Raw genomic sequence first — 18,936 nt, 5'->3', positions numbered from 1 at the left:
TTAAATATTTCGGTCACTTTATGAGGAGGGATACTGACTGTATGGAAAAACTCATTATACAGGGCAAGGTTCCGGGAAGAAGACCAAGAGGCCGCTCGCCCTCCCGATGGATAGACCAGCTATCAAAAATCACCCACAAGCCACTGCACACGCTTGTACATGAAGCACAAGACAGGGAATTATGGAGACAAACCTCACACATCACCTGACCACTACATTCCTTTTGTAGGAATAAAGACAGAGGGACAGAGAGAGAGAGAGAGAGAGAGATAGTATATACCTAGTATAGTCTTAATTTCAGAGCATTTCCTGTATTTTTAATATTTTTTTTTTAAAAAGGGCTATTTTTTTTATTTATTTAATAATATCTCTGAATACATCTAAACATATTAATGTTGGTTTAGGATTATGCAAAGTGTTTCGAAAGGAAGCGAAAAATTCAATAATATCCACGCTGTTCCATTAAAAAAAAATCATCCTGATCCATTTTCACCATCTATTTCACATTCTTCATCACTATTTTGAGCCACCCTGTAGAAGCTAAAATATTTTCCTAAAATACATCCTAATACATACTTTAGGTCTACACTTATACAAAATTTCTAAGTTTTTTTTATAGGAGTTATAGATGTCCGACGCACTATTGCCGGACCCTTTATACAGAGTGTCCCAAAAATGATGGATCAAATTAAAGTTGGAGGTAGGGAAGGTTATCTCCAACAAAAAAAGTCCTATAGACATATATACGATTCCTTACCGAGTTATTGTTATTTTTGTAATTTTTATTATAATCTCACATTTCTTCATAATTTTTTTTTCAAATAAAATTTTAATAGCATCCATATAAAGGCTTCTTTATTGTACAAGGCATTTTTTTATTGTGCGTGGTGATTACGCAACCTACTGTTATTTTTAAGCACATTTTTAGGACTTTAATTGAAAAACTTTAATGTTTAATTTTTCAGAAAAAAATACTCAATTAAAATGGTATCCCATAACATAAAAAACTACGGTCATGTATTCTTTTTTTAAATAGGGTACTTTTTAAAAATAATCAAATAATTGTCATCAGTTTTGTATTAATTTATGGGCTGGAATACTTAACGGCACTTTGATAGGCCCCTTTGAAATACCAAAAAGACTGAATGGAGCAAATTACCTTAATTTTTTACACGACGATCTAAACATCTTATTGGAGGATATTCCGATTGCTATACGTGCGAATATGTGGTTTCAGCTTGACGGGGCTCCCCCTCATTTTGCTCGCAATATGAGACAGTTTCTTGACCAAACATTTCCCAACAGGTGGATAGGGCGAGGAGGAACAATAAGAATGCCACCACGTTCGCCGGACTTAAATCCGTTAGATTTTTTTATGGGATACTTCAAGGAACAAGTTTATTCGCATGTAATTCATAACGAAGATGAACTTCGTGAAAGAATAGGAGCAGTGACACAGCAAATTCGTACCAATGTTCCCGCTTTAAGGCGCATATAACAAAATTTTATATGTCGATACAGATTATGTATTAGAGCAAATGGCGGACATTTTGTAACCTAATTATTATTAGTTTTTTTTATGTAAATAATTTCGTTATAAATAAACTTACTCATTACTATCACATTGTCTTATTTCTCTGATATTAATCAATATTATGTATTTATTTAAATTCACTTTTTTGACATTACAATTATTTTTAACAAATTTCAGCAATAACAATTATTTGATTATTTTTAAAAAGAACCTTATTTAAAAAAGAATACCTGATCGTAGTTTTTTATTTTATGGGACACCTTTTTAATTGGGTATTTTTTCTGAAACATTACCACAAACATTAATTTTTTTCAATTAAAATCCTAAACATATGCTTAAAAACGACAGTAGGTTGCGTAATTAGCACGCACAATAAAAAAATGCGCTGTACAATAAAGAAGCCTTTATAGGAATGATATGAAAATTTTATTTGAGAAAAAAATATCAACAGAAAATTTTTGAAAAAAAAAAATGGGAAGAAATGTGAGATTATCATAAAAATTACAAAAATAGCAATAACTCAGAAACGGTAAGGAATCGGACATACAGGGTGTTTCAAAACAAATGCGAAAAACTTCAGGGGGTGATTCCTTGTTCAAAATAAAGGGTAGTTTGCTTTATAAACGTTGGGTCAAAAGTCAACCATTAGGGAGATATCGCGGTACAAAGATGGCGGAAAAATAATGTTTTTATTTTTTATCTTGAAAATGAAAAGAGATAGACTAATGAAATTTTACGGAAGCATTACTGTTATGAAAACACACTTTCTGGTAATTTTTTCACTTTTTTAAAATGAGTGGAAGGGGTTGAAATAAACTACCCCTATCATTCTTGTTAATGAAATTTAAAGAAAAATCTTAACAAACACATGCAAAAAAAATTAATTTTGATAGTTTAGTTTATTTAGAAACTTTTTCATCTCTTGTGTTTTTTTGATAAAACTCACCGATTTGAAATAAAAAAATAAAACGTAAGGCATTACATGTCAGGACAAAAAACATTTTTAGATAAAGAATCTAGTGGGCAGCTGTAATTTTTTTTAGGAAAAAATCTAGTCGGCCGCTGTCACTTTTTAGGATGTTTCTAATATTGTTTTATTTGACATTACCCCACTGCAATACGTTATTATCTAGATTATTATTATTATCATTATTATCACTAGATTCTTAATCTAAAAATATTTTTAGTCCTGACATGTAATGCTTTACATTTTATTTTTTAATTTCAAATCGGTCAGTTTTATAAAAAAAATACAAGAGATAAAAAAGTTTCTAAACAGACTAAACTATCCAAATTATTATTTTTGCATGTGTTTGATAAGATTTTTCTTTAAATTTCGTTAACAAGAATGATAGGGGTAGTTTATTTCAATTTATATAATATATTAATTAGGATGTTTCTAATATTATTTTATTGACATTACTCTACTGCAATACGTTATTATCTAGATTCTTATTATTACCGTTATTATCACTAGATTCTTTATCTAAAATGTTTTTGATCCTGACATGTAATGCTTTACATGTTATTTTTTAATTTCAAATCGGCGAGTTTTATCAAAGAAACACAAGAGATAAAAAAGTTTCTAAATAAACCAGGCTATCCAAATCAATTTTTTTGCATGTGTTTGATAAGATTTTTCTTTAAATTTCGTTAACAAGAATGATAAGGGTAGTTTATTTCAGCCCCTTCCACTCATTTTAAAAAAGTGAAAAAATTACCAGAAAGTGTGTTTTCATAACAGTAATGCTTCCATAAAATTTCATTAGTCTATCTCTTTTCGTTTTCAAGATAAAAAATAAGAACATTATTTTTCCGCCATCTTTGTACCGCGATATCTCCCTAATGGTTAACTTTTGACCCAACGTTTAGGAAGCAAACTACCCTTTATATTAAAAAAGGAATCACCCCCTGAAGTTTTTCGCATTTGTTTTGAAACACCCTGTATATGTCTATAGGACTTTTTTGTTGGAAATAATCTTCCCTACCGCCTACTTTAATTTGATCCATCTTGTTTGGGACACCCTGTATATCAAAATGATATTCGGAAAAGCATTCTGGCCATCCACTATTGCCTTGGTTGACCCCATGGTGCATAGTTCTATTCTAAAACTGAACTAGCTATGTTCTTATTAGATTAGATTAGATGTTGTGAGGCAGCAAGCCATTCCACTACAATATTATCAATTATCAGACTTATTGTGGTCCTCTAGATTACATTCTTCAGTCGTATCCCCTTTTCTATCTCTGTTAGGTCATTCTACTACTCATTTTTTACTGATTTGTTACAAAACAACAGAAGGGTTTTTGATCTATAAAATAGACCTGGTAATCTTTGTAGGGCCATTTAGTCTGATTTTTTATTGATCTTTCGATCCTTGTATCCAGGTACTTTTTTACTAAAAATACTAGTTAAGTATTATTCATTGATTATAAACATAACATTTTTTAAATACTTCAATGATACCAATGAACTTGTTTACCACTTCTATAACTATTATCTTTCTCAAGTGTTCCTATATAAAAATGTAGTATTAATCAAAGTAAAGTGGCTTATTATGCAGTGTGTGACAATAATCGTTATAATGAAGGTTTTCTTGACTATATTTTGTATCGTAAAATGGACGGTAAGTGCTTATTTTATTATTTATAATATAGACATATAAGAATACAATCCTGTGTAAAAGATTTAACAGGAATTTAAAGACTATATAATTAATAACTTAGCAAATATCATGTAATTATTCTTTTCGGGCAAGAAAGTGTAATAATGTGAGAAAATATGGTTAATTGAAACTAAAACATGATTCTAGATTAAAATGTGGGGAGTGGCTTGAAACAAATATTACGATACCTCAACAAGGGGGAAGAGGAGTAAAAAAATCCTAATAAAAGCCACACGTAATTAATAGATACCCCCTTATTTAGAGGTACATTCAAATTGTAATTAAATACTTATTAGGTTTTTACCCGAAAATCTTTTGTGTTAAATAATAACACACTTTCATAATAAGCTAGTATATTGTTGTAATATTAATTAATTATTGTTAATATATTGTTATAATAAGTTAGTATATTGTTGTAATATTTTGAAGATATTATGATATTAGTACAATGATATTAGTACAATTAAAAAATATGTATTTTAAAGCTTGCAGCGGACCTACAGATTACTCTTCCCTATGGCACTATTGATGGACACGAACTTACCAGTCCTGGAAACGTAACATTTCGAGCTTTCCAAGGAATCCCCTACGCTGCTACTCCCGTGGGAACTTTAAGATTTCAGGTATAAAAAATATTTTCATGCCTTATTGTTTTTTTAGTCACGTGCTGAAAAAATGGTTGTGTCATTTTTTAGACACCAAAGCATTAGAATTTTATTTCTAAATTATTCTGTTACCTTTGTCTTGTTACGTTTGAAAAAAAAATAGTGATTGTGTCAATTTTTTAGGCACCACAAGCTCCAGCGTCTTGGGATGGGGTGAAGGAAACAGTCAAGGATTCACATACGTGTTTTTCGGTGAAAAACGACAGCGATGAGGAGAACGAGGATTGTTTGTATATTAACGTTTTTACGCCAATACTGTCTATTGTAATGTATTTTTCGCTCAATTCATGTTTATATCAATTAATAATTACACAATATTATGTATGTCGCAAACGCATAGAATAATCTGGCTTTTTGCAAAAAGACTAGGCATATTATAAAACGCCAGTTTTTTTAAACAAAAGAAGGAATTTTCACAAAAAGCCTATCTATTTTCAGTTACTTTGCAAAAGGCCTAATTTGAATTAGGCATATCGAACAATGACGATATTTTCTGAACACTTCTGCAAAAAGTTTTCAAGCGTTTTACAAAATGCCAAATCTAAACCAGGCAGATTAAAAAATTATTAAAATTTAGTCAACTATGAGCATAAGCATATTAAATAAATTATGCTTTAATAAAGATACTCCATATTTTCCTATACAAAAACCATAATTTGTGTCATTTTTTTTTGTTTAGATGAAAGCAACTAGAATCCTATTTCAAAAATTATAATTGTAAGTATATACATATATATATATACTTACAATTATAATTATATATAATCATTATAAGTCAATTTTAAATACAAAATATATTAAAACCTTAATATTAATATCTCATTTAATTATTATACTCTGTAATTCGATTCTGTGTGCAGGGCTTGCGTCTTTGTGAAACTTTGCTTTTTTGGAACTTTTATTCTTTTAGAATAAAATGAATTTAGATCTTTATAATAATTGTCCTTAACCATACTCTAGTTAACAGAATTATCACCTTTTGTGCCATTATTTCCTAATTTTAAAAGAGAAGTTCGAAAAATGTCGTTGGACAAATTTAGGTTAGTTATACCCTGGATTATAATATACCAATCCCGTGTAAAATGTTTTGTGCAATCTGAATAGTCTTCATTAGGCATTTTGCAAAGAGACTGAAAACAGATAGGCTCTTTGTAAAATATCTTTCTATTGTTAAAAACGGCCGCGTTTTATAACATGCCTGGTCTTTTTACAAAATGCCTAAATTATTCGATACACCTGCGACATGTATATGTCCTTTATCGTACTTTTTATTATATTTGGTCTTCCTATCTCTTGAAGAAAACTTATCAAAGTCACAAAGACAAACTATCGTTCTAATGAAAAAATAGCCTCAAATTGGTTTTTTGAATGATAATTTTTGTCGGGCTTACTTCTATCAAGGATATTTTGCAAAAGTGGCCTAACCTAACCTAACCTCTAACTTCTTTATTTTATCAAACAAAAGAAAAGCAGACCTACTTATATAAAAGTTAGTTTGTGATATTACTAAAGGCGGGATGACACTGTCAAAGTTACTTGGACCAAGTACACTTGGATATTGCCATATAATTGTACTTATAATAATGCTGCGCGCGTCTCTCTTGTACGCTTCTTGTGTAGTACAAGTCGAATTGTAAATTGGAATGTTTTTTAACATCAAAGTTCAACTTCAAAGTAAGTAGGCTGCTTTCCAACTTACTTTGATGTATTTTTTCAGGAAAACGTCACAAAGTTGGCCGTGATGGTATGGATATACGGAGGAGCTTACAGGACAGGATCCTCGAAATATAATAATTTTGGACCTGATTTTTTGATAGAAAAAGATGTGGTTGTAGTTACCTTTAACTATAGAGTAGGTTAGTGGTTTCTTATGAGTATTTTTACAACAGGCTCGGCATGTTATGAGACTTCTATCATGAATTGGTTTAATTATCTAGATTTTTTTATTACATAAATATAATATATATAGTTTCTTCTTAAATTAGCCAGTTCTAGCCACTACTTTCTATTATTTTTGTTATCTAAAGTACTGAATTTTAGGTCCATTTGGATTTTTGGCCACTGAAGATGGTCTAGTACCTGGGAATGCAGGCTTGAAAGATCAAGCTTTTGCACTTCAGTGGGTCCACGACAATATAAACTTGTTTGGAGGTGATCCAGAAAAAGTTGTTATTTTTGGTCAAAGTGCTGGAGGATCCTCAGTAGGATATCAGTTACTATACAAGAAAAACGAAGGTATACCTTAATATAAACTTTTTTTCGTTATCAGACCACAAAAATTTATTTTAAGAAATTTTTAAATACACAAATTTTTCGTTGTGGCTAAAAACGTCTAAATCTTAATTCAGTGTATTTCTTAATGACATGCTAGTATTTAGGGGTTGATTCTTAAACCTATTCTATACTCTAAACATCTTAACTTTTGAGATACACAGGGTGGTTACATTCCTTAAAAAATGTTTTACAATGCACTGATTTTATTATAGAAATATTAATAAAACTTGATACACAAATTCAATACATAAAGCAAATAAATGACATGTATAATTTCATAGATATCTATAATTAAATTAGAGTTATATACAGGGTGGTCCGAACTGTATTCCGGAAACTTCGGCAGTATATTCTGCCAATAAAAATACGTAAAAAAGTTCGTATATATGTATGTCCTAAAATGCTTAGTTTCAGAGATACAGGGTGTAGAAGTTTCATTTTTATTTCGATTTTTCCTAAATAATTTGTGTCTGGGAGTTTTTTGACATGAGAAATTCGATTTTGATGTCAATATGACTCCTACTAGTAGAGGGCTCCACCTACGTGTGTTTTAACTGTTTTGAAGCTTAATAACTTTTTGTCCGTACCTGTACAAAACTATCGAGCGAAAAAATATCCCTGTAATTTTTTACGTAAAAAACATCTCTTTGTAAAAATCGCTACAAGCAACCTTTCTTAAGATATTTAGATTGGAAATAGTAAATACATGTTATTATTGACGAAAAACAAAACCCTTGAGAAAGACAGTTATTTCACTGAAGTAATGAATTTGGGAAGTTTTTATTTTTTTAAATTAATCATAAATTTTTCTGCAAAAAATGATGATAAAACAGTTTCTGTTGAACATTTGACACAAAAATATTTCAAATTTATGATTTCAGTCTAATAACTATTTAGTCAACATATTTATTTTATGTCAATGATGACAGGTATTGATAATTTCTATTCCAAATATCTAGAAAACTATTACGCGTAGCGGTTTTTACCACGAGACCTTTTTCACGTAAAAACCTCGTAAATGTATATTTTTTTACTCAGTAGTTTTATAGAGGTACAGACGAAAAGTTATTACTCTTCAAACCAGTTAAAAAATATGTAGGTGGCGCCTTCTACTAATAGGAGTCATATTGACATCAAAATTAAATTTCTTACGTCAAAAAACTCCCAGACACCAATTTTTATACAAATATTGACGTTACTTCAGAAATTATTTGGAAAAAATTGAAATAAAAATGAAACTTCTACACCCTGTATCTCAGAAACTAAGCATTTTAGGATATATATTTATACGAAGTTTTTTACTTATTTTTATCTGCAGAATATGTTGCCGAAGTTTTCGGAATACAGTTCGGACCACCCATTTTTTAGAAAATTATACCACCCTGTATCTCAGAAGTTAAAGTATTTAGGACATACATCCCTGTGAAGTTTTTTTCTTAGTATAGGTTCAATAACGACCCTCTTAAATAGTAGCATGTCACTGAGAAACACTCTATAGTGGAGTGGCTGTTAATGCATAATAAGTTATTCATCATGTAAACGTTAATAACATTGATGATTTATTAGCACTAGATACAAGAAACTAAAATAACAGACCATTATTGTTTGTAAGGTTTATTTAGAGGAGGTATTTTGCAAAGTGGCAGTCCTTTAAGTACTTTCAGTTACATGGGAGATATTAGCGCAAGAGCTTATGCTTTTGATTTGGCATCTCAAATCAACAATACCATCGACTTCCAAAATGACACTACAGTTTTACTGGAATTTTTACTAGGAGTTACTGGACGACAAATTGATACAGCCTCAACTAAAACTACAGTTACTGTAAGTTACAGTTCTTTAATTAAAAAAAAACATTGGCACAAACTTGCAACACATCAAAAAATCTTTAATTTTTAAATATTAAATTATTAATTAAAAAAAGAAGGATATCAATATCATCTTTTTCTTCCTACGGGATAGTCATTAATTTATGGATGGAAATTAATCAACACAATACTTGCAAAAAACAATTCACCAAATTGGTGCAACATTTTAAATAGAATTTTAAATTATTCTTCCTTATTTTTATTAATAATCTATGATTTGATATAAATGCAATCAGATTAAATAATTTTTCAGCCAAGACCGCTTCCAGTTATTGAAGAAGAACATGATGGAGCCATTATTACCAAAGAATCTTTTGAGTTACTTGCAGCAGGAGAATTCTTGAAAATTCCGATTATGATTGGAAGTACTTCTGAAGAAGACATAGTAGCAGCTACAGGTACCTATTTCATTAACAAAAATTGTCAGAAAAATATATAAAAAATAATATAGTTTAGTAGTTGCAGAATATGTCTACATATTATATCACTAATTGCGAATCTTACTAGAAAAAGTCGTGTTAAGATTTGTAGATGCAAAGCATAACAACGCCTTTTATAATAAAAATATTAAAAATAAAATACTATCTAGAAATAAACGGTAGATTTTACTGAAAATCAAACATTTATAGTATTATTATTTTAAGTAATTATGTTTACGTAAAAATATGTCGAGAATTTGTAAAAATATTGGGGTCTATAGGTCATCGATAGTCATTTCCAAACCATTTCTTTCACAAAAAAAATACGGTATTTGGTCAATATAATGATTGATGGAGATTGTGTTCTCGTTATATTTTAGATCTAGCTAAAATGGAAGCAGAACTTGAAAAGGCAACTAATCAACACAGCAGATTGGTCCCAATAGATTTTAAAGTTAAAGATGGCGTAAGCAAAGATGATGTAGGAGATAAAATATATAATTTATATTTTGATGGTGTATCTTCAGAGGAAAGATTAGGGCATCTTTTTAGGGTAAGTTCAATAAAATTTTCTTTACAAATTTAAAATGCAAAATACCGTTTTAATATTTTAGTACCACAGTCACAACCAATACACCAAACCAGTGACTAAACATGCTGAGCTAGCATCGAACTTAACCGACGTTTATTTCTATATTTTTTCACACGACGGGCCTATGGGTAATTTCAGTATAACTGTACCAGGTATGTTTACAAATATTACAGTGTTACAAAACAAACATATACAATGTTTACAAAAGTATGTTATTTTCCTTTATTTGAATGAAATATTATATTATTATTATCGTAATCCAAACTTATATATAATTGAAGTATTTTTAAACAAAATATTTAATCAGTAGCGACCGCTACAATTGGTGTCAGGTGTGGGGTTGATAAAATAATTTCCCCCGAAAAAGCTGAATACAGAATAACAGAAATGACAACCCCAGCAAGTCCGATTGTTCCGCCACGAACACCGACGAATACCACTACTATAGCTAGCAAATCAGCCACAGCGAACTTAACTTTTGGAGTCGATTCCATCCCTTGTTACGACGGTTCTACTAGTATTAGTGAATTTTTGGAAATCATAGAGGAAACTGGATCATTAGCGACCTGGACATCGAAACAGCAAGTATCCGTAGCAAGATTAAAATTAAGGTCAAAAGCAAAACAGTATATCGAAGCCGAACCAACCCTCAAGTCAACGACCAGCTGGACAACTTTCACAGAAAATTTAAGAAAACAATTCACCAAGCCACTTGTGAAGGGCGCAGCGATGCGACAGTTTCTAGAATGTAAGCAAAGGCCAGGAGAAAGCTGCAGACAGTTCCTCACTAGACTTAAACTACTAGCCAATAATACGGTGACTTATAGTGGAGATCCAGTAGCTGATTATACCCCACACCTGACAGCAATTTTTTTTTCGTCATGTTTTTCCCGATTAAACACTTTTATTAGTTGTCCCGACCGAATATTTTCATTTACTCTTGAAATAATCTACTACGTTACGTTCAAACACTTTAATAACTTTTTAAGTCCCGACTAGAATATTCACTTTTCTTTTTTAAAAATAAAAATTAAAATTAAAAAAATAAAAACCGGTCAACATTTAGGTATTACAACGAGCTGCAACTGATATTGGCTCAAAGACTACCTTTATGAACTTCTGGACACGTATTTAGGGGAAAGGGGGGCACTTTCGGCATGTTTAGCTTTGGGCAACAAATTTGGCAAAACAGTAAAAAATTAGAAAAAACTGGATCGGAAGTGATGGAAGTGTTGTCTACTGCGAATTTGTTTTAAGTAAAAAAGTAATTTTAAGTAAAGTGTAAATATCAAAATTTTAAGATTATAATTTTTTTGACATTTAGCTGAATGTGTCCCACTGGTGGGGTAGTTTCGGCTATATGTGGTGGGGAACATTCGGCATTGTTTCATATTTGTCTAAAGCATAACAAAATAAAAAAAATAACGTTACAAATATTTTAATATTCTTAAAGAACATCTTGTCTGTTATAATAAGCTTCAAAATAGACATAAAACACAAGATTATTAAGGATAAGTGATATAATATAATAATATTTCTACTCTCTTTTTTTTCTATCAAGGCGATGTCTTCAGCTTCAGGAAACACAAAATTATTTAATGTCCCCTTTCTTCTTAAAAATGATACTTCAAAGTCCTCATTGTTACCACCAGGTAATCCTTGGACTTTCCCAATATAATAAATATCAGACTTAGAAACCACGAATTTCACGAGCACAAAATTGCTATTCACAATATCATCCCCCCAGGTATTTCTGCTATTTTTTCAAAAAACTCTTTGTCATCGGATGACTCATTGTAATAAATATCAACACTGGATTCACTGGATAATGACATTTTCCTCTTTCTATCACTTGTAGTGATGCTCCTTTTAACTGTTTTATTTTCTTTTACAGATCGTTTTCGTTTTTTTTTCCTCTTCCAAGCTTTGCCTTTTTTCATACTCAGGAGTATCTGTGTAAATAACTGATCTGCCTTGTCTTTTAGGTTTTCTTTGTTCCGACTTTTATTGGAAAGGTTTTTATATCGGTCAATAAGTTTGAATCTTTTGACGAAGAAGCTTCTTCCCTTAGTGGTGATAAATGAATGGGTTCAATGAATATTTCTTGCTCATCCGCCACTTGCTCAACTGTCGACGATTGCTCAACAATCGATGCTTGCTCATCATTGGGCAACTTCCTGTCAGTTAGTTCACTCGGCATGAAATCGGAATCAGAAAATACAAGTCGGTTGGGAGGCCAGAGACCGGTATTTTTAAAAGAGCTGATAATATTTTTCATAGTAAAAGCCCCTTCATTAGCAACTTTTGCCATGCGTGCCAGGTGACGAATTGTTATCACTTTTCCTGGATTTGCAAGTAACTAATCGTGCTGAGCGATCCTAAGATAGTTTTTCAATGAGTAATGGATTCCCGTATCCAGGGGCTGTAATCTGTGTGTGGTGTGAGGAGGAATTGTTAATAGCACAATTCCTCTCTCGCGACAAACTTTAATGGCGTCAGCAGAGGTGTGTGATTCGTATTTGTCTATAATAAGGAGAACCTTATTATCCAAGGAGCATTTTACGTGACTAGCAAAATGTTCAAGCACTTTGGGAAAATGTTCTGCGGTCATCCATCCATTTTTGTTTCCAAGAGCTATCGCAGAAGTGGGATATTCGTCACCTAAATACTCCCCTGGATTTCTATGTCGCGGGTAAATAAATACTGGTGGTACAGCAACCCCCGAGGCTCAACATTCAGCCATAGCCGAATGTTACTTACCTTTCATAGCCGAATGTTACCCACCAGACCAAAATAAGGTTTTGAACACGAAAAAAGTGTAAACAGAGGTTTTGAGGTTATAATTTTGCTTGAAATCAAGAGCGAGATTTCTTCACTAACATATGACTTATAAACCACGTCAAGCGAACAAAAAATGCACAATTTATAAGAGAAAATGTAGGACAAAAAAATCTTACATTTCGCTTTTTGTAAAACCAATTTTTTTCACAAAATATTTTCTTTCACCCTATACACCATCAATGTTCAACTGCCGAATGGACACTTATGACAAGTTACAGATTACGAGCAAAACTGACGCTAAATTCAAAACAGTTTATGAAATAATTGGGGTAGCTGACTGTGCCCGATGGCCGAAAGTGCCCCCCTTTCCCCTATGTGTAAATTTTTTCCACTACTCTCGAAGAGTCTATTGTCCCCACCGTTTTTTAAGATGGCTACGTGCGTTTTAATTGAAGCATTTTTTCTAATAAGGAATTTTGTTTACTGACCTCGAAATGAGGCCAGGGTTCGACGGTCCCTGAAAATTTTCTAGCAGCATGTGAAGAATTTTTACTTACTGGACTTTGTAGATTTTAAAGGAAGCTTGACCTTGTATTTAAATAATTATTTTTAATTATTTATACCTATTTGCAAAAATATCAGTTTACCACAAATATCTAGATATCCAAATCAAAAACTTAAATATTTTTAATGATTTAAGTCTTTCATAAAAAGACTTAAACCTTTTTAATGTATTAAGGCTTTTCAAAAAAGCCTTAAATCTTTTTATACTTCGGAACAAAAATCGTTTTGAAAAAGACTTAAATTTTAAGTCGGTTTTCAAAAAATGACTTAAAATCAAATGACTAGTTATTAAAATGATTTAAATAAAAAAAACTTAAGTTTTCTGTGAGCTTGCAGCTCTGGGAGACGTCTAGGAAACATCGATAACAATTATTATGTTGTTAAGTGTAATAAATTACACCACAGATTATACAGATTATAAACTTTGTTTTTTCTTTATCGTTTTTCGTGGTTCCAATTTTCGGAAGCGGACACTTGTTAGGTTACTAGTTTGCGCACATAGCACGCCCACTTTTGGTCTCTGAAATTGTGCACAGCGCCTGACCGGCACAGTTATTAGAGAGATATCGGAAAACCGAATAGCGTTATGCAGTATTTCTTTCTTTCTCTTTCTTTCTTCTTCTTTCTCAGCCTGGTTCCATCCAATGTTGGATATAGGCCTCTTCTAGGTTTTTCCATGCTTCGCGATCTCTAGCCAATCTTATCCATTGTCTTCCCGCCACTGCCCTGACGTCATCGACCCATCTTTTTTTTGGTCGGCCCACACTTCTTGTTGTTCCCCTAGGTCTCCATAGGATTACTTTTTGGGGCCATCGGTCTGGATCCTATCTTGCCACATGTCCTATCCATTGCCACTTCAGACTTGCCACTCTTTTAACGACATCTATTAATTTTTGTTTTTTGACGTATGTGGGTATTCCGTATTTTTTCCCTAATGGTGACTCCCAACATGATTCTTTCCATGGCTCTTTGTGCTACTCGTAGTTGTTCTGCTGTTTTCGGGTAATTGCCATAATCTCTAAGCCATACGTAAGCACAGGTAGAATGCAGCTGTCGTAAGCCTTTTTCTTTAGGTTCATGGGCACCTTTTTATCCTTGAAAATATTGCTCATATTTCCAAATGCTACCCATGCCAAATGGATCCTGCGTTTGATCTCCGTATTTTGGTTTTCCTTGCCCAGCTTGATTTTATGACCTAAATATATATAATGGTCTACGTTTTCAATAATAACGTTGTCAACGGTAATGTTATGGATATTGTTGCTCATTATCTTGGTCTTCTTCAAGTTCATTTTAAGGCCAATTTTCTGGGATTGGTCATTTAGCTCATTTAGCATGGTGTTTAGTTCTTGAATGTCGGTGCTCAGCAAGACAATATCGTCTGCGAACCTCAGATGGCTAAGGTGTACCCCATCGATGTTTAGACCTCTATTTTCCCATTCTAATTTCTTGAAGACATTTTCCAGTGCCAGTGTAAATAACTTGGGAGAGATGGTATCTCCTTGTCTCACGCCCTTGCCGAGTAGTATTTTTTCTGTTTTGAGGTCATCATCTAATTTAACTTGGAAGGTTGCACTATCATAGATATTTTTAATAATGGAATAATATCTGGAATCAATTCTCGCGTCCTCCATTGCAGCTAGAAATGACCAGGTTTCGATGCTGTCAAAGGCTTTTTGGTAGTCTACAAAGGCCAAATGTAGAGGTATATTGTATTCTGTTGTTTTTTCAATGACTGTTTTAATTGTTTGTAGATGATCGATGGTACTAAAACCTTTTCGAAAGCCTGCCTGTTCTATTGGCTGATAGGAATCTAGTTTCGTAGACAGTCGGTTGTTGATAATCCTAGTGAAGAGCTTGTATAGATGCGAGAGAAGGCTTATTGGTCTATAATTCTCTATATTTGTAAAATCTCCTTTTTTGTATAATAGCACAACTTCTGCGTTTTTCCATGCGTCCGGGATTCTACCCTCCATCAGACATTTATTTAACAATACTTCCACGGCATCCACTAATGGTTTTCCGCCCATCTTCAGCATTTCAGGTGTAATACGATCTTCTCCTGGGCTTTTGCCATTTTTTATTTGTTGAAGTGCGTATTTAATTTCTGTGGTTGATATTTCTGGCATATCTTCTGATCCTACGTTTGTGATGTGTTTTTGTACTCTATCTTTGTTTGGTATAACAGACTGATAAAGTTGTTCGTAAAATTTGTGTATTTCATTTCTAATTTCATGTTTGTCTGTTGTTATAATGCCATGTGTGTTTCTTATCTTTATTATTTTTTATTTTCCGCGCATTTGCTTGCGTCTTAACACTTTCATGCTTCTATTGTTTTCAATTGTTTCCAAAATTTGGTTTCTCTTATATTCCTTTATATCTTTTCTTATTTCTTTTTTAGTTGTTTTATTTAAGTTGTCATATTCTGGGGCATCTCTGTCATGCAGTATTTACGCGTATCTTATTATGGTTACGATATGCGCGAGTCAATTTTTAACGCAACACCCGCTAATAACGTTACCACCGTATCAATTACACCAAGCTCTATTTCTAAATAACTTTTAAAAATTGATTAAATGGGCATGCGTGGGTATTTGACAACCGGGGCCGGCCGGCCAGATCTTTTATTTTAGGTTATGTTTGAGTTGTTTTGAATTATTACTTTAGTTTTATTAGGTAATTTGATATTTAAGTAGCTGGGATTAGTTTTAATTAAATAAATATGGCCCAAAATATGGATTCCACCTCTTCCAATATTAAAAAACCTATAAAGAGGCTTAGGTTTATAGCAGATGACGACTTAGCCCTTCTAAGGGAATTTGTTGCTTGTTGTCCTAAACCCACTGGCAGACGTTGAACAATAAAGCACTGGAAATAAGCACTTTAGCCCTTTAGTTTTAAAATACCTAGTAAACAAAACAATTTCAAAGTTTTAAATTCAAAGTTAGGTTAAGTTTAAATAGCGGACGCGACGCGAACAGAATTCTTTGCGATCCGATAACTATAAATGAAGAGAGTTAATACCACCTCACGTAAAGGAACTAACACCTGACCTTATTAACGTCCATGCACGCTATTCGGTTTAGCGATATCTCTCTATTACGCTGTTTATTGTTATTTTACGCGAGTTTATTTTTGCGCACAGGAAATTTTACTCGTTTACACATCGTCATAAAAAACAATTTTCGTATCACGAGTTAGGGACAAAATTTTTATCTGTATACTTATACGATACCTAATCTGTGATTACACGTAACAAGATGATGTTGTCAACTGTCAAAAAAGAATATCAAAGAGAAACCCGAATAAACAAGATTTTTTTACGGAAAAGTGGTCCACACTGTAGAATGAAAACTCCTTACTCTATAATACTTAGAGCTTTGTTTTAAGTACATACACACAACACAGTTCCCGCGCCCAAATTAGCATAGCAAGGAAACTTAGACCCTTATAATCACGTGCGTGTTTCCTTTTTGTTCTTGAGACGCTGAGACGGTAAATGCCTAAAGATTTGAAGTAAGGAAATTATGCAAATTTACGACTATCCTTTTCAATGATGCCGTTACTGTTGTATAGATTTAAGTTATGCTAAAGTTTTGAAGGAAAATTTGCTTATATCTAAATTACTAAAATGTCTTTTTTAATTATAAACTTTACTAACACTATAAGGGACATTAATTGGAATTTAATCGTATAGTGCTTTTGATAGAAACCTTTTATTAAATGTATTTTGGGATCTAGTTTACATTAAAATGAATGTATTTAACAATTTCTGCCTATCTAATATGTGTCACATTATATACTTTTTTCCCTGTTTCATTTTTTCTCACAGAGTCCTCTGGCTCTGAATGACTTTTTTTTCATTATCGAAACTTTCTGACGAAATTATGGTTTCTCTGTAACACAAATTCGAAGGAAAGAACGATATAATATTAAATATTTACAAAGTTTACGCTTTACTGAATTGAAAGATTGATTTTTGATTTACCATTTGAAATACACTATTGCGGCAATTTTTTTTACTAAATAGTCGTTGTTTATAACATGTTTTTTTTTTATGTTTCGTTGTTTATAACATGTTTTTTTTTTATGTTTCATCATTATTTTATTCTAGTCTATTTTGAAAAATTAAAAATCTTAGATTTTAAGAGAAGAAAATCAGCACAAAAATATGTTATAACCAAGTACCTTCATACTTGTTAAATGTTACAAACATGTTTAGTTAAAGGAATACAAGCCTCGTATTTATCGACTTCTATTTACTGCTTTTAAACCTCTCGGCAGGTTACAAAGTTATAGTCTTATAAAATGAGTTCCGTCCATAGTGAGCAGGGAACCAAAGATGTTCTAATGTTCTTAAAACACTCGTAAACTGAATAACATGCTCCATCTCCAATAACACCACCATATCTAGCATTAACATAAACAACACTAATATGAGTATATACAAATTTAAAGAGATAATTTTTAATTAATTAAAAAGTTATGATGATTAAAAATATTCTATTATTTTGCCCATATGTCAAGGGTTAAGAGACTTAATTAATCTTTTGACAGTAATCAAACAATTTCTTACACAGTATGATATATACTGTATGATCGATTTTTTTTAATGATTATTAAACATTTTATTAGACAAGATGTTCAAGTAAAAATAAAATTACCTTTAAATTAATTTTCATTATTACAGGTGCTGACAAAGTAGGGCATAGTGAAGATACGAAATACTTATGGAAAGTGACTTCCAAGAGCTACCAAAATGGAGATTTATCTCAATTTCCAACTGGTGATGTCATAGCTCATAAAAGACTCATAGAACTGTGGACCAACTTTGCCAAATACTTGTAAGTTTCCAAAAAAAAACTTTTTTTATTTTGTAGGTGTCTTTTCCAGCGGTGAAAATCCCAGTTTTATTCAAGACTTGTAAGTTATTAAAATATGTGTATAATTAAATAGAATTCGGTATGATCATTAGTTATCTTATTAATAATTTATACAAAATTTATGCAGTTAAATAAAACGTGTCTCATAGTATTCACAATTATGTAAAAATTAACATTTTCAGGAATCCGACTCCTGAACAATCTGATCTATTGCAAAATATCACTTGGCCCAAAGTAGCACCAGGTAATTTCCAATATCTAGACATAGGAGACGATTTAGTTGTTTTAAAAAATCCTAAAGCACCATATTACCAGTCTTGGAGCGATTATTATGACCTGTACGCAAAAAGGCCTTTTACTACATTTTAAATCCTGAAAATATAAAAAGAATAAAAATAAAATGGAATAAAACAATATTCGAAAAAACGGTGTATTATTTTATACATCACAATCCAGTAACCATCTAAGAAAATATTACAATTAATTCGTATTTACAATTGATAATAATAACAATAGTTCAGCAGAGGTAGCAAAGTCTTAAAATGACTGGATAATATATTTTTATTATATTTCTTCTATTTAGTTTATTACTTCATACAATAGTAAACAACTAAAAGAGAACATATCACTTTGAAAAACACAAAAGTTTAAGATATTATACATATTATTATTTTTTAAATTATTTAAATT

At 31.7% G+C, this 18,936-nt stretch overlaps 1 protein-coding gene across 2 annotated transcripts; it reads left to right on the top strand.

Annotated features, from left to right (window-relative positions):
* Window positions 1-3,982: 3,982 nt before the first annotated feature.
* LOC115879482 (cholinesterase 1-like) lies at window positions 3,983-18,683 on the top strand. 2 transcript variants are annotated; one of them, XM_030896378.1, is made up of 11 exons: window positions 3,988-4,161; window positions 4,686-4,823; window positions 4,989-5,129; window positions 6,583-6,721; window positions 6,906-7,100; window positions 8,752-8,963; window positions 9,261-9,405; window positions 9,807-9,979; window positions 10,041-10,170; window positions 18,054-18,207; window positions 18,429-18,624. In XM_030896378.1, the coding sequence occupies exons 1-11, from the start codon at window positions 4,093-4,095 to the stop codon at window positions 18,613-18,615; spliced, it is 1,683 nt and encodes a 560-aa protein (XP_030752238.1). In that variant the 5' UTR covers window positions 3,988-4,092; the 3' UTR covers window positions 18,616-18,624. The 2 variants fall into 2 exon arrangements, with proteins under 2 accessions (XP_030752240.1, XP_030752238.1); XM_030896380.1 differs by lacking the exons at window positions 9,807-9,979; window positions 10,041-10,170 and having other exon boundaries at window positions 3,983-4,161; window positions 18,429-18,683.
* Window positions 18,684-18,936: the final 253 nt, after the last annotated feature.

The sequence above is a fragment of the Sitophilus oryzae genome, unplaced genomic scaffold, assembly GCF_002938485.1.
Source record: "Sitophilus oryzae breed Bouriz unplaced genomic scaffold, Soryzae_2.0 scaffold_1576_pilon_pilon, whole genome shotgun sequence".
Classification (NCBI taxonomy): domain Eukaryota; kingdom Metazoa; phylum Arthropoda; class Insecta; order Coleoptera; family Curculionidae; genus Sitophilus; species Sitophilus oryzae.
Note: the sequence above shows the minus strand (reverse complement) of the source record. Positions and strands in the feature narration are given on the sequence as shown.

Coding starts and splice junctions, on each gene's coding strand:
- LOC115879482 (XM_030896378.1), top strand. CDS start 4,093: ATGCAGTGTGTGACAATAATCGTTATAATGAAGGTTTTCTTGACTATA. Junction 6,722..6,905: donor TACCTTTAACTATAGAGTAG/GTTAGTGGTTTC, acceptor ACTGAATTTTAG/GTCCATTTGGATTTTTGGCC. Junction 8,964..9,260: donor CAACTAAAACTACAGTTACT/GTAAGTTACAGT, acceptor ATAATTTTTCAG/CCAAGACCGCTTCCAGTTAT.